The sequence below is a fragment of the Tiliqua scincoides genome, chromosome 3, assembly GCF_035046505.1.
Source record: "Tiliqua scincoides isolate rTilSci1 chromosome 3, rTilSci1.hap2, whole genome shotgun sequence".
Lineage (NCBI taxonomy): Eukaryota > Metazoa > Chordata > Lepidosauria > Squamata > Scincidae > Tiliqua > Tiliqua scincoides.
The window spans coordinates 42,456,941-42,480,607 of NC_089823.1; the positions used below are offsets into that span (position 1 = coordinate 42,456,941).

The 23,667-nt window shown below is 44.8% G+C and overlaps 1 protein-coding gene across 1 annotated transcript; it reads left to right on the top strand.

Annotated features, from left to right (window-relative positions):
- Nucleotides 1-887: 887 nt before the first annotated feature.
- On the top strand, nucleotides 888-23,667 carry NSUN3 (NOP2/Sun RNA methyltransferase 3). The gene is made up of 6 exons (XM_066621279.1): nucleotides 888-974; nucleotides 5,069-5,178; nucleotides 7,910-8,253; nucleotides 10,616-10,770; nucleotides 12,189-12,310; nucleotides 21,033-23,667. Exons 1-6 carry the CDS (start codon nucleotides 888-890, stop codon nucleotides 21,292-21,294), a joined length of 1,080 nt encoding a protein of 359 aa, XP_066477376.1. The 3' UTR covers nucleotides 21,295-23,667.

Below are 23,667 nucleotides of genomic sequence, written 5' to 3' on the forward strand. Positions count from 1 at the left end.
CAGTCCTCTAGGCACTCTACCCATCTCCAAGGCAGTAACACCACCTGCTCATTTTTTCTTCTTGTATAACAACCTTGTGTCATCTAGTCTACATGTGTAAATGAGATGGTGCCATAGAATAGATCAGTGGTCTTCAACTTTTTTTGTGCCACAGTTCCAATAAATAAATAACTGATGTATGAGACTGGGGACCCACTGCCAATCCCTGCTCCCTCCTGGGAGCTGATCTGCCAGCATTGCTTCCTCCCCTGCCCCATTTTCTCCTACCTCGTGTGTCTTCACAACAACCCTGTGAGGTACCAGCAGCCTGAGCAGGCCTGGCCTTGGGAACTGTGGGGCAATACAGCAAGAAAAGGCTGTGCAGGATTATATTAGAACTCAGTTTGATAAGGCAGTGCCCTTATTGGACTGGATCCAAGCCCTCTTACACAGGATTTGAAAGTTTGCCGTGACCCTCAAAATGAGGCTTTGCAGCCCTATTGGGGTCCTGATCCACAGGTTGAAGAACACTATAATATATTGTACCCCTTTACACGCACTGCAACTGAAGGCTTCATGATTCCCACGCCAGAGTTTCCTGCAAGTGGAAAACTAGCACTGCAGGGAATGAGCTGAAGTGGAGCCTTTGCAAAGAGATCCCTGCCTGTAGAAAACTAGCACTGCAGGCTGAAGTGGAGCCTTTCCGTGTGTAGCTTCAGGGTTATGACCTAGATTTTCCCCCCGTGTTTGCACGGCAAACTGACCCTCCGCCCCAGCGCTCCGCGATCACCAGCGCTGCCCGGCCACTACCGCTCCCAGCCCCTTCTCTCCCCGCAGGAGGAGCTGCCGGGCTCCTCTCCGCCGGCGCCTGCGAAGTCGCTTCCGCTCCCAGCGGCCTGCGGACCGCCATGCGGCTGCTCCTCCGCTCGGCCGGGCTCTCCGGGCTCCAGCACCGGGCTGCGGGTGGCCGGCCCTCGTCGGGGCAGCAGCGGCAGGTGAGCGCGCACCCGGGACCGGCTCGTGCGCCGGGGTCCCCATCGCGCCTGCAGCAGCGTCAGGAGGAAGGCGGAGGGCTGCCCGGCGAGCTGCTGCTGCTCCGGCAGCGTCTAGGCGGGGAGAGAAGCGCCCCTTCCAGGCCTGCAGCCTGGTCGTCCCTCCAGGCTTCTGCAGCCCCTCTCAGCGCTGCGCTGGTCCCATCAGACCGCAGGGGCCCTGGAGGGACCGCGCCACGCACCCAGGACCGCCCTCTCCTCTCTGCTAGCCAGGAACAGACGCTCGTCCACTGCTCTGTTGCGCCCCCTCCGGAGAGCCGGCGGACGAGCGTCCTCTGCCTGTGCCCTCCCTTCGCTCTGGCTGTGCTTAGTGCTTGGATGGGAGCCCGCCTGGGAATCCCGGGTGCTGTCGGATGGGCTGATACCATCGTCTTTCGAGACTGAAGTTTGCTAGCCAGCCAACCAAACCAAACAAGCAGGGTCAGTGGCGTTGCTAGAGGGGGGTGCAAAGCACTGAGTTTTGCAGGGATCCTCACCGCAGCGTGCAAGGTGCGGCTCCGTTTTGCTATCCCCTCCTGCAGTGGCTCGGAGGGGGAGGGGCTGCAGTGAGGCTCCCTGCGAAACTTAGTGCTTTGCACCCCCTCTGGCTACGCCACTGCTTACAAGCAGCTGGTGACGTTTCCTGGAGTCCAGTGGTGTAGCTGGAGGGGGGGGACAAAGCACTACATTTTACAGGCACCCTGCAAGCGGTCCCCCCCCCCCTTCGGAGTCATTCCAGGCTGCTGGAGCAAAACGGAAGCGTATGCAATTCTTAAAAGCCATTTCTGCCCAACGTTGCATATACGCAACAGGGATCAAATGTGTACACCTGTAGGCTGGGCAGAAATAGGCTAAGACTCATGCTGCTTTTACAGCAGCATTATGTTTTCTTGCAACTTGCCTTAGCCATTGATCTGTTACTATTGTGTCTCTTGCTGCAATGCACCAGGAGGGAATGTGCCCTCTGTTGTTTTCCACAAGCTGGAAAGACCACTCCAGGATCTGGGGCTGGAGGCACAAGTCCCAGAGTCTCTAGAATCATACCAGTTGGGTGTTCTGGGGGTGGAAATGAGCAAACAGAGGGCCCAAACCTTTCCAATTTTTCAGCACTGAGGCCGCAATGCAGCCTCAAAGGAGCAAATGTTCCCATGCCTCGAGGAGGCCTCTGTGACTACCTCCCCACCACTGGAAGTAGTGCATGCCCCATGGGCACAGCTGCACCAGCACTGGAAAATTGGATAGGACTGGGCCATGAGGCTGCAATCCTATCCACACGCACTTGGAAGTTGATTATAATGGGATTTACTTCTAAGTAGGCATGGATAGGTTTGGGTTCTGAATCCTGTCCTCCATCCCACTTTGTACACCCATCAGATGATGACGACGATGATGATGATGATTCTAGTGACTCTGGGCTTCCATACACACACCTCCAGTTCCTGCAGTGGTCTTTTCCATTTGGGGAAGCACAAGCAGATTGCGCATTTCCTCCTGTTAGATTGCTGCATCCCAGGAGATAAATAGAATTGTATCCAAAATTATGGTGGTTTTCTTTGTGGATTGTTTCATTATGAGGAACGTGTTCTGCTTTCAGATGAATACATAGTAAGCTCCAATGAATTATCTGTTCCAAGATGGAAAACTGCATATGCCTCCATTTTGTTCTAGTGGCCCAGAATAGCTCCATGGAGAGGGGGAGGGGCCCCTTGCATGGTGTGGTGAGGTGCATGTACAATTTAGTGCTATGCACCCCCTTTAGTTATACCACTGCTGGCGTCAAAGGTGAACAGATTCGGGAGAAATTGTGGTGGGCAGCAACAAGGATGGGACAGTGGAAGAAGCATTCCCTTGGAAGTAGAATTGGGAACAGAGAGAATGAAATACACAAGAACAGGGAACCCTGTCATGATCATATACGCAATTCAATTTATAAGTCACTTTTGTATTTAAAAAAAAATCCAAAATGCTTTTTAAAAATTCTAAGGAAGCTAATATAAAAATATTATCCAACTTTCCAGCACTGATGCAGCCATGCCAACGGGGTCTGTGCTGCATCTTGCAGTGGGGGGGGGGCATGGAGGCCTCCTCAAGATTCCATTGGGGTTGCATTGGTGCTGGAATGTTGGATTAGATTGGGCCCTTAGATCAGTGTATAGTAGTGGTTCTCAAATGTTTTAGCACTGGGACCCATATTTTAGAATGACGATCTGTTGGGACGCACCAGAAGTGATGTCGTTAACCTGGAAGTGATGTCATGGCCGGAAATGATATCATCAAGCAGGAGATTTTTAACACCCTCAATACAACAATATCAAACGAATTAAGTAAATTAAAAGTTACAATAAGTTAAAAAAATTATTTAAAATAAAGAAGAATCTTCCTAACCCACCCAAGCAGTTGCTGATATGTTTTAAAAAATTACCGAATGGCTGCAATCCTATTGACACTTACCCAGGAGTAAACTCCATTGACTATCATTGTTAAAAGCATATACATAATGGCCCGGTAAAAGTATACATCTGTAACATTTCCCCCAATGGTACCATGGTAATACCATGGTAGCATCAAGTCTTAGCGTCAAGTATTAAAAAGAAATGAATGGGGACCCACCTAAAGGCCCTATCCCACAGTTTGAGAAACACTGAATGTCTAGGCTTTCTACCTGTGTAGACTGGAACTATCTTTTAGGAAATGAAATCACAGTATAGAAAACATTGTTGGGCTTCAAAGTGTGTCATTTGTCGGTTCCAGGTCACCTGTCTAAAATGTAAGCTGACATAATGCATTGTAAACATAGCATGATCATAGTAAATGCATTTCCTTTTGCTGATGCTGTGGATACCTTCCCTTTACTTACTCCTTCATCCTGCCTCCTTGAAGTTGTACTCTGTCAGTACGCTGCATACAGGTGCTATGCAGAGGAAATCAGATTCCAGATAGGTTGCAGATTTTTGTTAAGTGCTTACAACTTAAGTCAGTGGTTCCCAAAGGTTTAGCACTGGGACCCACTTTTTAGAATGAGAATTTATCAGGACCCACCAGAAGCAATGTTATGACTGGAAGTGATATCTTCAAGCAGGAAAATTTTAACAATCCTGGGATGCAATCCTGCGCACACTTACCCAGGAGTAAGGCCCATTTACTATCATTGTTAAAAGTATATACACAATGGCCTGTTAAAAGTACAAATCTGTAACATTTCCCCCAGTGCAGTCACATATCACAGTAGCTTCAAGTCTGATATATGAAAAATAAAATATTGCAATGAATGGGAACCCACCTGAAATTTGCTTGAGACCCACCTACTAGGCCCTGACCCACAGTTTGAGAAACATAATTTAAGTCAGTGTTAAGGACACACTTGTTTACAGTCACACACACACATCCCCATTGATTGAATGCTTGGGATTGAGGTCCTTTTTTCCAGAGACCTTTGTAAAAACAGCAGCCTGTATACACTGCCTTGACTAGTGTAGTTTAGTGAAATGTTATTGTGTGTGATATGATCTATGGTTACAGGCAGTTCTTGGGAAATACTCTGGCCATCCTGCCAGATTTCTAGGCAGTAGCATCACATTTCTGAGTTTCTCAGTAATTTATTGGCCATGATAAGAATCCATGACAAGACTCAGGGCACAAGCCTAACCAGGTCTACTCAGATGTAAGTCCTATTTTGTTCAATGGGGCTTACTCTTAGGAAACTGCAATCCTAACGATTGTAGCCTTAGAGACTGATTATGGGTTAATAGAGCCTAAATCTAGGTCGAAATTAAATATATTTCCGATGATTCAGGACACATAAGGGTTATATTCTGTGTGTGTAGGACAGCAATAATGGGGAATTTCCAAGAGCAAAATGTTTTAGCCACGATGTTATTATCTGGAGACGCTGGGAAGAGAACCTTTTAGCGGATCCTCTAAGAAACCATGCAGTCTTAGAAACATCTGTTATTTGCTGAGACATGAGCATTTTAAGTGCACTGCATATGGCTCAAACACAGCTGAAGAAGCCTTTGCCTAATTGGTATTCATGTATGTTTTGTTGTCTTCTTTCCAAGCTGGAAACAAAACCAGAAGCAAAGCTTCAGAAGCAAATATGCCGAGTTGTTTTTGAACATTTTGAGGAGCAATACTCCAAGGAGTTGGGAGACGCATGGAGCCCAGTCAGGTCAGTTTCTATTTCTTCCCACCCCCCACCCCTGCTCAAGTCTTGGTAATATAATTACAGCAAAACAGATCCACAAAATGCAAACAAAATGTGTAACTTTCAAGACATGAGGGTTTCCCCCCCTCTGTATACAGTATGTAAAATCTGCTAGTTTAGAGGGTGTGTGTGTGTGTAACAAGGTCTAATGTAAAATATGGACTACTATCTTCCATATTCCAGAACAGTGTTTCTCAACCAGTGGTACAGGTACTACTAGTCGTACTTGAAGTGGTGTCTGGTGGTACTCATGGGACCCCTGGACCCTGCCACCTGGCAGTGAGACTAGGAACGTGACACAACAAACAGTGGTAGGAGGCTCTAAAACATGCTATTTTGCACTCACAAAAGCCCTCCTGTCCACCCTGAGCCTGTTACTGGTGTGCGTTGTGTCACATCTGGCCTCCCAACCCAGAAGTAACTGGCAACAATGTCATCACCAGTTACTTCCAATTGTACTTCCAATAGGTGGACCACACGAAGTGTTATGACTGAGGACAAACACTGAGAAACACTGTTCTAGAAGGCCATATACAAATATGTGAAATGTGAAAATATTCTCTAATCCAGGAGTGGCAGATTTAGGCTTCTGCAACTGCAGAATGGTTGCTTGTATAGTAGTTTACATGTTTGGGTTGTTTTGACATACATGCACAAAGGTCTGTGGTGCACTCTGTTCAGCATTCTGCCCATGTGCCAAATATGACTGGACTGGGATTTGGAACCTCAGAACTAGGGAAGACACCGATGAGATGGGGTGGCAGAGAAGGCGGAAGATTTAGATCACTGTTGGAGCTACCAGTAGTTCTGCAGTGACATTCTGTCTGCCCCGCTCTAATCAGTAGTCTAGGGCTCTAATCCCATGCACATTTTCTGATAAGCTGCATTGAACACAGTGTAATGAGCATGTATGGGATTGCACTTTGAGGCCTAAAGTATTTTGCCACACACCCTGACCTCCCCTTGACCAGTCAGCTTTCAAAATAAATTGTAGACTATCCCTATTTGTTGAAAATTGAACATGTTTTTTTTCTTTTCTTTGTGTTCAGACTTTAGTCAGAATATTTCATTCCTTCATCCTGGAAGGCCAGCCAGGTTTTCCGGGTTTTCTATTGCCACGTAAGATCGATGGGATGCAGTGTCTTTCCTTTGCTTCTGGCTTATGCAAAAGCAATCTGTGCAGCTAGAAATAGGGCTTCTGGTTCAGAAGACTGATTTTAGCCCTGGCAACTCTAATTTTCTCCTGTGCTCAGGTTTTGGGGGGGAAAAAAATGTAATTGACATCCATCTGTCATGTGCTTTCAGTTTGAATTGTGTCAAAAACTCATTGCAGTTGTATCATTATCATCTAGTTCAGGGGTGTCAAACTCATTTCATACTGAGGGCCGAACAACATTCATGATGCTTGCTGAGGGCCGGAAGTGATGTCATTAGGCAGAAAGTGATGTCATTAAACAGGTCATAACCCAAAATAAGCACTTTTTCCTCACTTAGGAACTCATTAGCTGCTAATGACTGAAGGGAAAATACCCAAATCCTGATCATATTTCAAGATATGGAAGAACCAATTTTCATGTAGGCTGCCATTTCAGCAGTAACACCTCAGCACTGCTCAGCAGCTGAGAGCCTGAGGGCCAGATAAAAAGCTTCTGTGGGCTGCATCCTGCCCCCGGGCCTTATGTTTGACACCCCTGATCTAGTTCATCACATCCTGGGCTAGTTGTGTTCTGCAATTGGGTCCTAGCCAAGATCCTGGGAATCATAGAGACATCTTTGTAGGATTCTTGCTACAATGTTGTTTTCTGGAGCTGAGCTGGTGTAATTTACTCAAGGCCAAGAATGCTGAGGTGTAAGAACTGTTGTTGCTAAGGTTATTGATATAGCACTTTTCAACGATAACAAAAAAGTAGTAGTATGAGCATTACTAAATGCTCTCTCCATAGTGTTCTTAAGTGAAAAGCTAGGGCATGGGGCTTGTGTCTTTGGAAGAGCACATGACTTGCATGCAGAAGATCCCAGGTTCGATCCCCAGCATCTCCACATAGAGCTGGGAAAGACCCCTGCCTGAAACTTTGGACATCTGCTGCCATTCACTGTACAGAGAAAGACCAATATCTGTATTGGTTTATTGCAGCTTCCTGTGTTGCTGTAAGGCTGCTGCCAGCAAAATCCATCAAATGACTTCCTTAGCTGGGAAAGGACTGCCCTGTGCCCCAAACCACTTGGCACTTGCAGCTATTCTTTTGTTCCGTTGTCCCTGCACAGCATCTCATAGGATAATAATGAAACTAAAAGATATACAGTGGCACATACAAAGAAGGCCTGACTTTCCCCCCTAATTTCTGACCTAGTTTCTAGAACCTGAGTCAAGATTTTTTTCCCCACAATTGTGAATCGTTCCAGATTTTTTTTTTTTATGTGCCATATATTGTCTCATGGTAGCCGGCCATAGCATAATGATTGTGGAAACTCTATTTGCAGGTAATTAAATAGGCAAATTAAATTGTGACACCCGTCTTTCCAGTTCATTATAAATTTTCTTTGCAGCCCTTCAAGATCCTGGCCCTCAAGATATTTGACTATCCCTTTTAGTAGTGCAGTTTATCCGAACACACTGTTCTCATCTTGTCTATTACTGCATATCTGTTTGTGTGAAACTCTATGTTAAAATGCGTCTTTCTCCTTTAATATCTAGGGAAGTGCTGACGACACCTCACTCCTGGCAGTATGCTGTCCTCCTGAATAAATTCAGTTTTTCCTCTGAAGTGGAAAATGAATTGCGTTTGAAGGGTTATCGCCTCCTTTTCCCAGAAACCTCCCCCTGCTTTCGACAGTCACTCAAGTGTTATATCATGAGCGCTCCTGGAAGGTTCCCGGCGCAGAAACACAGAGCTGGTAAACTGAAGGACTATTACCTGCTGAATGCTGCATCGATTCTGGCTGTGCTGGCCCTCGACCCGGAGAGTGGGGAGAAGGTTCTAGATATGTGTGCTGCTCCAGGAGGGAAATCCATAGCCGTGCTTCAGTATGCTAGGCCAGGTAACCCACTGCACTCTTCAACCAATCAGAGCACATGCATTGGATGCTGGCCTACTTAAATAACCCATTAAGGAAGTTATTTAGAGGCAGGATGTTTTGCATTCATTAGGAGGTCTTTTTTGCTACTGCAGTCAAATACCTGAAAATGCTACAAAACAAGTCTGATTCTGCACATCACGAAATTGAGTTGTCTAATTTGTGTCTTGAACGTAATCTGTGTAGCATGCCCTCACTGCCCAGCACATTATTTTGCTCCTGCGCATTATTTGAAGGTACACAAGAACAGATGTTTCCTGGAAGTCTTAATTTTGCAGAATCAGCTGAGGAAGGGAAAAGATACTGAAAAGACTGTGACGAATACGCCAGTGTGTGGTATTCATTTAAAAAAAATCTTAGATTATTTTGAGCTTCTACAGAGATCAGATAGTTGGCGATGGGGTCTTTCAGTGCCTGGATGGTTTCAGTTGAAGTTTTGAGAAACTGACAGGTATTTCATAAAAGCTGTATGTTGCAGGAGAGGATTCAAGAATCCATGAGAATCCAAGAATGTACAGTATTAACACTTAGTATTTATACAGTAGAAGTTGGCATCGGTGTCTGTGGGTAATCCATTCCCGGACCACCAACAGATTCCAAAACCTGCGGATAATCAGATCCACAGGTGGCCATCAGAGGACCTCCGGATGTGACCAGAAGTGCCTTCTAGTCGTGTTGAAGAGGTTCTAAGGAGTGCTTTCTAAGTGTGCAAAGTGTTTCAAGTTTCTTACTCTTCATGTTATTCTTCAGGCAATCCTATAAGTAAGCACCCCTGTGTTGCAACAGGGGAGGGTGAGAGGAAATGACTTGCCTAAGGCCACTGACTCATATTTGCCAGATTTCAGCAGTGGTGGACATGCAGCTGTGTGTGATAAAGTACCAATGACCCCTTCTTTGTTGCATAACAGGAAGAGCTGCAACAGGGCATGAACACATGGGGGTGGAACTGTTCTCTGCCATCTGTTCACAGCTGTTCGTCAACAGGGGGCAAAACACTAAGGGTGCAATCCTAACTGCACCTTGCGCTGGTGCAAATTCCATGAAGCATGTTTGTGCCTCCTTGGGAGTCGGTTGGGCCGGTGCAGGGATGCGCGCCAGCCCACAGAGGCTGAATTCAGCCTCTGCACCAACTTGGGCAGGGAGGGTTGTGTTGGCTGAGCTCAGCTGACACAAGGGTCTGGGGTGGGTGGGTAGGAGGCAGGGAAAAGGTGGGAGGGAGGTGGTCAGGCAGGTGGGGAGCAGGAGGTGGGGCTGGGACCCGGCTTTTATGCTGGATCCCAACCCCATTCCCCAAGCAGTACGAAGTGGCTGCAAGCCGCTCTGCTCTCCTCAAACTTATGCCACTCCGGAGGTGGCGCAAGTCCAAGGAGACCCATTGGGGCTGTGGTGGCTTATCTGAGGGTAAGAGGAAGAGTTTCTTCTTGCTTCTGGCTGAGCCACTTCAGGCCCCAGTCTTGCTTCCTGGCCTGCCTGTTCCAGCACAGGATAGGATTGCACTGCAAGTTTCTTCAGATGTCTGGCCACTGGTATAAAGCAGCCCCTCCTCCTTGCCTTCAGAGCCAGTCCCTTTACACCAGCAGCCAGGCTTCTGAAGAAACTTAGTGTTTTGCCCCCCTCCAGGAACACCAGTGGACTTGCCCGCATGCACACACACAAAAGTACACGGAGCAAGTTTTTTCCCTTGAAGTTCCTGTCCCTGTCAGCTAATTTTACTCTTGTCAGTATAAAAACAGCCAGAAGGGAAAAACTTCAGAGGGAAGCAACTGGTGGGGTGGAGGGTTAAGCACTTTGTTCCTTTCTTTGATGGAAATTGTCACCTAATGAGGACACTCTGCAATGGGTAAAGAGCATCAGGGATTCCTTGCAGATCACTGCAGTGCACTGTTTAAATGGCTCTTTTTTATTTTATTCTTGTTCTCACCATCTGGCTGGATGATGGGTCATGTGATGAACTGAGAGCACAAGCCTGTGCATGTCTACTCAAAAGTAAGTCCCATTGTGTTCAATGGGGCTTACTCCCAGGAAAGTGTTTATAGGATTGCAGCCTGACAAAACGTTCATGTAAATCACCATGGAGTGCGCACCAACCAACTGGTCACCTCACCATGACATGCTATGTGCCTGCTTCATTTCACACACATGGCAAAGTGTGTCTGGGTGGGTCATAACTCTTGAGGTCAGGATTTGACTAGCTGTCGATGCCTGCAAGATCAGAATCTGCTGTTGTGTTGATAAGTTTTTAAGATTTGTTTTGTGTGCTCCAGCTTGGGGCACTTTCTTAGGAAGGCTGAAAAGTATTTATTTATCTAAGATTATTCCTGTGCAGGGCTTCTTTATGCCAATGAGTATGATAGCTTGAGATCAAATTGGCTGAAGCAGACACTGGAATCCTTCATCCCCACATCTTTGATGAATCTAGTTATCACTTCTCAGCTGGACGGAAGACAAATCGGAAATCTCCAGCCTGAAGCATTTGATAAGGTATCTCGATAATTGGCTAACAGCTTAATGGGGCACTTACTCCTTTTTTTTTTTTTACTCCCTTGAGTTTTTTTAACTCTAGCTCATCACACTTCTCAGTGGCAGTTCTTCTTACTCTGTTATGTGAAACATTGAGTAAATAAGAGTTTAAAAATATGTAGTTTATTCATAACAGTTTTATTCTGCTCTTCATTTTGAAAACTAACTGTGGTTTCTGTGGGGCTCCCATCAAGGTGCTTACTGCATCCATGTCTTCTTAGCTATAGCGTTGGATGATCCCAGTCCACTATTTTAGTAATAAGCATATTTAATTTTGAACTACTTTTCACTGGAAGAGGTGGTCATATGGGGTTATCTTCAAATCAATTCTCTCTCTTCACACCCTCCCATGAAATGTTAGATACTATACAGGTGTGTACTATGCAGGTGGGAATATGTTCTCCGATTCCTGTTGTTATGCGATTAGGTCATTAAGTGAACATTCAGTCCAATCTATTGCCTTTGTTGTATAAACAGACACTAGCTGGCTACACAGATAGATTGCCTCTGTTGCGTTAAGAGGCTCTTTGTTGTGTAAGCAGACACCCTGTTACAGGCTATCAGAGATGCGATTGCCTCGTTAAGAGCATCTTTATTGTGCTTTGACCACTGTCAGGTATGTGATCTGTCATTAAGCGAATGGTTAAGTGGCACATGCCTATAAGTGCACATGGAGCAGGGCTTTCTCTGTGGTAGCCCCCGGTAACTCCCTCCCACCTCTCACACTAACTAACCTGCTCTGGCAGGCGTCTGGCAAGCCGATGACACAAGTGGGAAGGCTCTGTGCATTTCACAGGTTTTTTTCCCCCAGCAGTAGCCAGCATTCTGTTTTCAGCAGAACATGCATTCCACTGCTGGTTGGCCCTGATTGGATTGGGCCATAAGTTTTGTGGCAAGGTTAACCCATTTCTGCCCAGCCCACAGGTGTACACATTTTATCCCGGTTGTATATATGCAACGTTGGACAGAAATGGCTTAAGATGACTAGCACCAAACATAATACAGAAGAAGTGGTTAATTTAGCACATTTGATGAGAATTAGAAATGGCAGGCTAAGTCACAACTTGGAAACCGTCATTGTTCATTTATTTTTGGAAATGATTCTGGCATATCAGAAAACATTTCTTGACAGGTTTTTCGCTTCCATAAATATTTGTTAAGCACACGGTTAGGGTGACAGTTCCCATTTGTACAAAATGCTATTTGAGTTTGAAATGCAATAAAATATTTGAAGTGGTAAGCAGCTTTTTGCTAGGTTTTTTTTTTTTTAGCTTGCGAGTGGGTGATTCTCTCAAATCACATAGAAAACAAATAAGTGACATTTCTTGCCATCTGCCTCTAGTTTATTTTTTCACTTTCTTTGTATTGTTGGTCTTCAGGTATTAGTGGATGCCCCGTGCTCAAATGACAGAAGCTGGTTATTTTCCTCTGATCTCCAGCAGGCTTCTCTACGATTAGCACAAAGAAAGGCATTATCTGCTATACAGATAGAGCTGTTAAGGTAAGAAGTGTGAAGGAAAACAGACTGCAATTCAATAATGCTCAACCCTGGAGTGAAGGACATGCTAAAATTGTATTCTGAGGCTCTGCATCTATCTGACCCGTATACTCTCCTCTCATATATGGCCACATAACTAGTTGTCATTTACAAAGATATAGAACTAGACTCTTTCTTTTGATAACTGCCATGGTGTACAGGGAAGGCCATTCTGGCCTTCATACGGAGCAAAACACTTGCAACTCAGACATGATCAGGAATGGAAAACTGGGAGAGTTTACAGTTGTCTCAACTTTATTAGAAGCACATATCCTAAAAGTGTTGCTAAAAATTTGTTCTGAAATAAGAAATTATCGACCCTATCCTATTTGCCAGCCATGCCAGCACAGCAGCCACTGTGCTGGTGTAGGGTGTTGCAAATTTTTACGGCACCCTGTGAGTAAGCAGCATGAGCAAGAAGGCCTGTGCTGCCCCGCTGGCACTAAATCCCAGAGCAGTGCCTGATGGAGCAAATAAGCTTCCACCGGGCAGTGCAGGGGCAGGGATGGAGGATGGAACAGGGGTGGGGAGGGCTATAACAGGGCAGGGAAAAGGCAGGGAGCAGGCTTGATTAGGTCCAGGTGGGGGGCAGGATTGGCAGAGTTGGCTTACACCAAATCCTTTTCCCCCTCCCAGGCTTGAAAGCCCAACATGGGGCTTCTTGGACTTGCACTGGCTCAGATCTGAGTAGCCCCATTGCACAGTCTGGGGCTCTACAAAGGGACAAGGGAACAAATGTTCCCTTACCCCGAGGTGACTTCCAGCCTGCACTTTTCTGGGACTGGATACAGCATGGGCTATGCAACTCTGCCATACAGTTGCTAGTTGGGATTGAGCTGTGTATCTCTGTCATTATTTGTTACAGCACATAATTTAATAGTGTGACATGTTTTAAAGTTAAGGAATATCAAATGTCCATTTACAAATAAACGGAAGAATCTCTAGTACAAAAAATATGGCTACAGGCTGACAAAAATCAGTAGAGACTGAGAGTGCCTCCCATTTTATTCACCATTGCTCTAGCCTACTGCTCAGGCAATCAGAATTCTGAATTTCCTTACAGTGTGATATAATGGAGAGAATGGTCAATGGATGGGTAGATATAGACTGAGGAGATCAGTTTCACCTCTGTCTTTAGCAGTAAAGAACGCTGAAGTCAATAAATCTGGTGGGGGTTGGTACCACCTGAGGCCATGAAAGCTCACTCTGATCTTTGGCAAGCTCTGGGTCCCTAGATGTGGGAAATGGCTGAGAGTCATGCATATCTCTCTTCTTTCTTGAAGTTATCACTACGTTTTCAGCCTTGCACCTGAATTTACCAATAGCAAGAATCCTTGTGTCAGGGAGGGGAAAGCTATATCAATCTCCTATAGAATCTTTATTGGTTCATTCAGGTCTTTCCAATTAAGAACTAAAGTAGTTCACTGTCTCCTCTTGCCCCTAGGTAACTTCCAGCCTGTTTCTTTCTGGCGCTGGATACAGCAATAGTACATCATGAACTATTAGAGAATTCACAGTGTAGGGGCAAACACAGTGTAGAGGCAGTGTAGGGAAGTTGTTTATGTAGTTTTATTGTATATGAAGACTGAAAAGTTCAAGAATTTTGATTATGGACCCATGATCACATTATCAGAGGTTGAATACATTCCCATTGATCTGGCCCCCCCAGCACACAGAAGGTGGCCTTGGATAGAATGCTATCTGTAGAGCATATTTAACACAATCACTTCCAGCACACTGACAAAGTACTAAAATTGTCAAGGCACACCATCAGTTTTTTGACAATTGACAAAGCACACCACACTGACAGCAGAGGCTCGCTTTCCCCAGTGGCCCTACTAACCAATAATCCACCCCCAAACTCCCCCAATTGCCTAAAATGTGGTTTAAAATTGACTTCATTGTCAAGTCTCCCTGCAAATGACTGGGGGGAGGGGAACACCACCTTGATATCCTTGCCTACTCAGAGTAGTCTAATTCCCAGGAATCCTTAGGAAAAGGGGGAGATATGATAGTTAGCCAATTTACAAGCACACTTAACAAGTATGTTTTCTTGTGCAAGCCCAGTTGAAATGAATGGGAGCAGTGCAAGAGTATTACTCTATCCTTGTGCGGTTTCCAGTCATTTCAATAGGGCTTGCCTTAAGTTTGTAGTCGAGCAGATTCTTCCTGGCCTTGTTTCAGATGGCAGCTTCAGTCAGAATTGATCACTGCAGCCAGAATGTTTACAATTAAATGTCCCATCTAAATCATTCATCAGATTTAACATCTTATCCTTGGAAAACTAGCAGAGTTGAATTACGTGCATTGGGTTTCTTATTGCTTAAATTACAGTCTTTGTGTTCTGTTTTACAGAGACAAGGAGAAATGATTATTTTTTAATGTCGAACCATATAATCAGATAAAGGTACTGGGTAGAAGGGCTGGTTGAGTTAAGCAGGGATTTTGTTTTCTTCTTCCTCACTCATTTTCTCCTGCTATATATTATTTTATGGCTATTGATCAAATACTAAAGCTTTTTTATGGAGTGCTGTGTTTCACCTCCGAAGTATCCCAGCTGTCAGAGTGAATTGAGAGAGAAATAAAATAGTTGGTTTTCCTAAATGTACTGTTCTTTATGGAAAGCTCCCATAATGGCAGTGCAAGAGGCTTCCCCCCCCCCTTTCCTGCATGACTTCCTAAGGAAAAGGTCTAAAGGAAGCTTGTGATTTATAACCGAAATATGAGTGTCTTATTGCACTAATACATCATGTCACCCGTTTCCTTTGGAGAAATCCATCACATTTAAAACATTGACCTCCTTCAGTTTTCTCTTCCCAGTATTTGACATGTAAAATCCAATTTGTGAACTCTGGGCTCAAGGAAGCATACATCATTCAGTGGAATGTTTGCAGATTTGTATAAATCATTCTAGATTAGAATCCTGAAAGTGGAACATTCTTGACAGCAAGAACCTTGTTGGTGGAGAAAAAGCCAAACAAACTCAAATTGCCCGTCTCCCCAAAGCACATTAAATCCAATTGGGCCTGTTATCTAGAAAAAAGAGGAACAGTGTGTTTGGGGAAAGCATGGTGATCCTGAAGTAAGCTAAGTAGCAAAAAAAACCCAGCGGTGGACAAATAACATTGATGCCATTGCTTTGAATATTAATTCCATGGTTGGCCTCTTGCAGTTTGAAAATAAATAAGCACACTGAATAGTTATTCATCCCTTTCTGTTGTGGAGTGCAGCTGAAACAAATAAAAGCATTTCTCCTATCATATTGCACTTTTTTTGTCAGAAATCAGCCAGACATTTCAGCTATATTTTGTGCATGTGTATTCAATACATCGCTCAGAGCCCAATCCTGTCATTAGGCTTCAGTGCTGGCAGCGCAGCTCAACTTGTGGTGTCGCAAAATGCAGTGCTCTATAGTGCACTGCTGGGACGCTGCCAGAAACAGCCTGTGGTGTTGGCTGTGCGATGGCGGCCTTCCCAGATCTCCAGCACCTGTGAGTCAGCGGTGGATGTGGGCTGTGTGCAGGGAGGGGGAGGAACCAGAGGCAGGTTTGGGGAAGGAGGGGTGGATACAACAGCTGTTACGGATGCTGGATCTCATCCTCTCTTCTGAAAAACCTCCCTGCCCCTTTTTTCTCCTTGGATATACGCCACCAAAATAGGTGGCATAGATCTGAAGAGAAACATAGGTGGCCTGAGGGCTTACGTGGAAATAAATAAAAGTGTTTTTTCACTTCCCTCCTGTTTCCATACAGGCTCCCCCCCCCCCCAATAGTATAAATTCTGTGCCTTTTTGGTGCACACTGCATGCTACAGCATGGCAGAGGGCAGGGCCGGACTCTTAGTGTGGTCTCATTGAACTTAGGCTGCAATCCTGTACACCTGAGGTTTCCTAACTGTGCATCACACTGGTTGGCAACCAGGTCTGACCCTGCTTAGTTTCCGAGATCAGACGAGATTGGGCATGTGCAGGGTAACAGCACAACACCAGGGAGTTTCACAAGGCACTCCCCCAGAGTGTCGCGAGCCACCAGCTGGCTGGCATTGACACCCACAACGGAGCATGAACAGATGGTAAGAGACTTGGCCTAGTAGGCTGAGCTGCACTGTGTGGTTTTTGCACACTTTGAGAAGCCCACACGTCCTCCCTGAGCTTCTTACCGCCATTTAAAGCTCCGTCACAGGCCTCCAAATCCAGAAGTAACTGGTGATAAGGTCATCACCAGTCACTTCCAGGAGCCATGGGGGGCATTGTGGACCAAAAAAGATTGGGAAGCTCTACTGTACACACTTATCTGGGAGACAATTCCATTGAATTCAGTGGGACTTACTTCTGTGTAGAAATACATAGGATCAGACATATCCTTGACACTATATTTTGTTTACTGCATTTATATCCCGTCTTCCTCCCTGAAGGGACCCAAGGCAGCTATAGCCATGACATGGTGGCCAGTTGGTAATTTGGCCATCATCGGGTGCCCTGTATCTATATCAAAACTGGGGGGGGGGGCAGTAGGTGCCTTTAATGCGTTCTTGCTTGCGACCTGAATGTCGCAGAAAGTCCTTGAATCAATCTTCAGCATTTCCAGGTAGGGCAGAGTAAAATTCCTCTCTGAAACTCTGGATAGCAGCTGTAAAGTCAGTACTGGGCTTGATGGACTAATGGTCCATCATTCAGTGTGGCAGCTTCCTATTTTTGCCCCTTTTTGTGGCTATTATTTTCTGTCCATCTCCTCTGCCCATCTAAGCCTAGTATCTGTTTATTTGCTCTCAACCAAAGTTGGCACATTCGCCCTTCAGTTTCTTAGTGCTTTCCAGATTGCTGTCAGAAGAGGCTTCAAGAATTAAGAACGCTTACATACTGTAATGTATGTTACTTTTGGTTTTTAGTTTATGGATAACTTTTTTTTAAACTCAGCTAAGGAAGAATACTTCTGCAATATATCTCTCATAACAAGAAGTTTGTTTGGCAAAAAAAGGACAAGATTGTGTAGAGGGAAACAGTTCAGCAAATGCATTCATATTAAAACGAAGTGTGAAACTCTTGTTATAACCCAAGATGCTGTTCTTTGCTGCCTATTTTTCACATTTCACATTTACCACCTTTCCTCCAAGTATGTGTAGTTGGTATACATAGTTCCTTCTCTCCTTTTGTCCTCACAACAACCCTGTGAGGTAGGTATGGCTGAGAAACAGTAACCGGCCAGCCCAAACTCACCCAGGAAGATCTATGACTGAGCAGGGATTTGAACCTGGATGTTCCAGGCCTAAGTCCAATTCCCAAACCACTACCCCATCCTGGCTCTCAGAAGGTCACGCCCCATAATGAAAGAGAAATGAATATTATGTTTGGGGGGCTCAACTGTTGGAGATATCCCAAATGTCTTGTGTGCTGCCTAGCTTCAGAGGCATATCATAAATTGTGTGTTGTGGATGCAGGAGGGATTTTCTGACCTTTTCAGATTGATTTTGAATGGGGGGGGGAACCACAATAAGAACATAAGTGAGGAATAAGAACAATAAGTGAGGAATATATGTGGAGTGACTGCAATGTGGGTTGGCCAGTTTGATCTTTAAAAAGAAAACACTTTCATACAATGGAATGCAGGGATGAAAGTCAATGTGATTTCAGCTGCTTGAGTGGCTTAGAGGGGATTGCTTTCCTGCTGATCAAAAACTGCTCTGCCTTTGGAGAAAATGACTTCTGGTAGCGAACACAAGATGGCAGCATTGAAGTGCAGCAGATTTCACAGTGGGGCCTGAATATATTTTTTTTTAATGTGAAATATGGATAAATTAGTGACATAATTAATGCTGGCCCTTCTAACAGAATGAAGAACATGCAATTAGTCGCCGAAGGAGTGGGCTGCGGAACTGGAGTTTGTAATACAAATTACTGTACCAGTATTAACCCTCCCCCCGTATCTTACCTATCTATTTACGTTTACATCTATATCACCTAAGCATGTGTCTATATACTGCAAGTGTAACACACAGCGCCTGAAATGCCGCGACGTTAAAACTGGCAAACACGGCAACCTATCACGATGTTTAATTTCTTTCAGTGTGAAGTTGTTGCTTTTCTGGCATTTTGTAAAATCCAAGTTTGTTGAGGGTTTGCGGGGAGGAGGGAGGAGGTTTGGTGACATTTAAAAAGTGCTTGATTTCATTTTTTCCCCCCAACTTGCTCAGAATTTGAAGTGATACTTCTTGCCCCCATATTCTGTTCTCTTTCTATCTTCCCTCCTCCCTTGCGGGTTTTTTTTTTTTTTTTTGGCATTGCTTCTCATGAAATTTCTCATTTATTTCTAATGGAAGGTGTCATTTATTTCACTCTTGTTTTGTTTTGTGTGTGTGTGTGTGTTTTAATATATAGATCCTGGGTTTTTTCCTCAAGATTCAGAGTGGTTAAAAGCAAGAATATAAAAACAATAGAACCATCTTTTAAAAACGTACCTTCACGTATTTAAAAACATGAAGGAAAAAAATATCAAATATATAGTCAGCATATCCTTTAAAGCAGGGTTTTTCAAACTGTGGGTCAGGACCCACTAGGTGGGTCATGAGTCAATTTCAGGTGGGTTCCCATTCATTTCAATATTTTATTTTTAATATATTAGACTTGATGCTACCATAGTATGTGACTGCATTTGGGGAAATGTTACAGGCCTGTACTTTTAACAAGTTGCTATGTATAGTCTTTGAACAATGATAGTAAATGGGACTTACTCCTGGGTAAGTGTGGGTAGGATTGCAGCCTAGGATTGTTAAAAGTTTTCCTGCTTGATGATGTCGCTTCCAGTCATGACGTTACTTCCGGTGGGTCCTGACAGATTCTCATTCTAAAAAGGGGGTCCCAGGGCTAAATATGTGAGAACTACTGCTTTAAAGCAAACTTTAAAGCAACCGGGCCCATCTAAAAAAAGTTTCACTTTACCAGCCACTCAAGCCTCTGTGGCTATAATGGTGACTGGGCAGCAGAGCTTTCCCTCCTCCCCCAGTAGCAGGTTGTTTAGCTCTTGATGCTCATAGACTTATGTACCCTGTTAGTTTCTCAAACTGAGTGTGCCCTGTGCTTTACTTGTATTATTTTGACGGAATCCTTACAACAGCATTGTAAGGTAAGGGTTACTCTCGCCATATTTTGGAGTGGCGGAAAGTGGAACAGGGGTGCGTGAGACAGACCTGAGAGGGAAGCAGAGTCAGTTGAGACAGTCTCTTCTGTATCCTGTCCTCCCTCATGGGCCTGGAAGCCCTACATGGAACAGCAAATAGCTGTTGCTGATCCAAGTTGCCCCATGGGGCAGGTTGGGGCTTACCCTTACTCTGAGGAGACCTTCAGCCTGCTCCTATGCCGTGCTGGATACCGCAGAGGTCATGTGGCCCTGCTGCACCAGCGCATGTTAGGATTGGGCTACCCAGCAATGTGGGCACAGCATTATATTGTTATGATTATCTTAAGAATGCTTATCCCATCCTTCTCCAATATGGACACAGAAAAACTAACAACATGTTAGGGCCAAATAATACATTCTGTGCGATGTCTGTGTTGCCCCATTTTTTCTTTGTTTTCAAAAAACAAAACTTGGGACGGAAGGAATGAAATGTGGAAAAATGTGATGGGGATGATGGCTTTAATACTGCTCGGTCATGTCGTGAGAATGGATGATGGCCGGATCCCAAAGGATCTCCTCTATGGAGAACTCGTGCAAGGAAAGCGCCCTACAGGTAGACCACAGCTGCGATACAAGGACATCTACAAAAGGGATCTAGGAGTGGATCTCAACAAGTGGGAAACCCTAGCCTCTGAGCGACCCGCTTGGAGGCAGGCTGTGCAGCATGGCCTTTCCCAGTTTGAAGAGACACTTGGCCAACAGACTGAGGCAAAGAGGCAAAGAAGGAAGGCCCATAGCCAGGGAGACAGACCAGGGAGAGACTGCACTTGCTCCCGGTGTGGAAGGGATCGTCACTCCCAAATTGGCCTTTTAACCCACACTAGATGCTGTTTCAGAACCACCATTCAGAGCGCGATACCAGAGTCTTTCGAGACTGAAGGTTGCCAACAGTTCAGTTCAGTTGTTGTTCCAATCATGTTCCCACCCCAATATTACAATTTACAGTTGTAAGCCTAATGAAACTTCCTCTCCCCCCCCCCCCGCCTCACTATCATGTAGTGGTGGTGGCGATTTTGATTAGAAGTTTGACTGGTGAGAGTTCCAGAGACGTGGTGCCACCACTGAAAAGGACCTGTCCCAAGTGTCTGACAAATTAATTTCAGTGAAAGGCCAGTTAATGCGCAGGGACCCTGATGCCAATGTAAGGGTTTAGGTAGGTTCATATGGGAACAAAGAGTCCTTGAGACAACCTGGCTCCAGACCATTTAGGGTTTTACTGGTCAAAATCAGTAACCAGCGTTATTAATAACAATGACCTAAATGCCGATTAAGTACCAATATAGACATTTATTTATAAAATCATTTTAAACATTTTGTTTGGTGTCAATATGTCACCATTTGAAATAGTACCCCAGTGTGTGGTAATAAACATGTTCATATGTTTCTAAAATGCTGCAAAATGCGCAGTACTTAATTCCACAACAGTTAGTATTCCACTGCAAGACTTTCTGCTTTAATATAATGAAGTGCTTGTGTTAAATAAATCCAACTTTATTCCTTGTGATTAATTTCAGGTCTGCCGTTGAAGCCTTGCGTCCTGGAGGAACCGTCGTTTATTCGACATGCACTCTTTCTAAGGCTGAGAACAGTGATGTCATCACTCACATCCTTAACTCATGCAGCCGGGTTGTGCCAGTGGACATGAGCACTTTGGCCAGATCTGCATCCCAAGAGTTCACTCTTGCGTCCAGTGTCCACCAGCATGAACTTCTAGTGCTTCCAGAAAAGGGGAAAGCATGGGGGCCAATGTATATAGCTAAACTACGGAAAACGTGATGCATGCATCCCTTTTGGGATGACCTTTACAATTTTTCTAAATCCTAGTGACAAATCCCTTTTTAAGGGTACAACTTCTTGAAGGTAAAGTCTGAACAGCTGATCATCCAGTTATTTCTCTGTTGAGCAACTGACATTTCAACTCATACCGTTACTCTTTGCAGCTGAACACAGCTGATTTATTTGAATTGTTTATTTAAAAACCAACAAGAAATTTGGGAGGGTGGTGGCAACTAGGACGGCGGTTTCAGGCACCATTTCCCCTTGGGCTGGGCCTGAGCAATCCTTTCTAACATTGTGCTGAATACACAGACATCAGGACTGGTGCTAGAACATTCATAGGTGTAGGGGACAGGATCAGTATACTGTTTCTCCCTCCATACATTTACTAACTGCATTATTAAACAAACCTAGATCTACACCCAGTGTTACAGTCATAGTAGGAATTCTACTAGAAGTAAAATTGCACAAGATAAGAGAGTGATGGTAGTGAGTGTTAAAAAAAAAAATCCCTTTTCTCATTGGGATCCTTCTTGGCACATTCTAGCTAGGGAATCTGGAACCCAGGGCCCATAAACACCCCCCCTACCCTCCATACCCCCCCCTCCCCGATTTCAGAAGGCCTCCTAGAGGTCTTTGAATGGCACTTCTGGTTTTTTGCAAAAATCAGAAGAGCCTTTCTAAGACCTCTGGAAGGCACCCCCTCAAGGCATGGTATGTGAGGCAATGGATTCCACAGGCCCCGCTTACTTACACCACTAGCAAGGAGTCCTGATTTGATGTGTTGTTTTTTTCTTGTGCAAGCCCCTTGTGCTTATTCTGAATCAACTCTTTACTTACAGAACAGAAATGCTTTCATTGGCTTGGAGCCAATGGCTGAAGTGTTTGCAGTTGAGCTAATTAATCTCCTTGGTTTTCTAAATCCCATGTTTTCTAAGTTTTCAGAAGCATGAGGTACTGACTTACAGCCCAATCCTGAGCTGCCTGGAACGCGGGGCTGCCGTGGCACCAAAATGGCTATCATGGCATCCACTATGCCCTGGGCAGCTGCTGCCATCTCCTTGGGAGAAGGGGACTTTTGTCCCCTTTCCCTGAGTAAAGGAAGTAGCTCTGCAATGGGACTACTCAATTGTGTGGCGGCTCTTGAGCTGGTGCAGAATTGAAGAGTCCTGTGTCAGGCCACATGGCCCGACACAGGGCTCAGGATCTGGTGGAGCTGAGCTGAATGACTACTAGGTGGCAGAATGCAGACCCAGCACCAGAGCTGGCCCAGCATGGGCTCACAGTGGGATAGCTCTGGTGCTGGGGCCACAGTAAGGGCTCACAAACAGGCCTTATGGCACGTTTGCGACAGTGCATACTGGTGGTGAGCTGGCATGCACTGTTCAGGATTGGGCCCTTAGTTTATTAACATTTGGTACTGACCTTTCCAGTATATGATTTTTCACTATACTTCCAGAATATGCATAGCATCACACCAAACATTTTTTTTAAACACCAGGAACAGATTCACATCAGAATCTGGCCTTCTAAAAGGAGGCTAATCTAGACTAGCAAAAATCAGATGTTTGTGTTGCACATTGTTGATCACAAAGAATTATCTTCTGCATCTGACAGGGGTCACAGATTGTATGGAGACTAGTTCAGTGCTGCCAAACCTCCCCCTTTCAGAATGCGCATGAAAGAGTAGATGGCATCGAAAGGCCTTCAAAACAGCAGATTCTGCAACACATGTGGTGTTCTGGCATGCAGTTCAGTAACATAATGCATTTTAACTGGCAGCTGTAAAAGCAAATACTTGAAACAGAACTAGGATGACAAATAGCTATAGTCACCAGGCAGTGTTACAAGAGGATTTCTACATAAATGCAGCCATATTGCAGGGTATAAACAATCTGAACTAATGGTTTGTCCAACGTGATATCAGTTCTGTGCTGTATTTGAGGGAGAAGAATGAACCAACGATCCTCTCTAGCAAATACCAGTTCTTTGTACGAGACTGCTTGTAACCTTTTTATAAATTATCATTGTGTAAGATACTGTATAAATACAGCTTATCAATTTTGCTTCAAATCAAAAGGCTGCACAGTATCTTAGAAGATATTAAGAGCGCTGTTTGCTAGTCTGAATACGCACCACATCAGTCAGGTACGCCTCCCTCCAGTCAGGAAAGGGGAACAGGACAGTATGAAAGAAAATAGTATTGAGTCAGGTGCCAGAGTGATCCGGTGGTTAGGAATTTCAGTTTAGGAGGCCTGGGTACACTTTCTATTTTGCTGTGGACTCATATGGCCTTGGCTAAGGCCAGTGCTTCAGCCCAGGTTCTCTATCAGTAAACTCATAATAAAAGTAAATTGTTGTTGGCAACCTTCA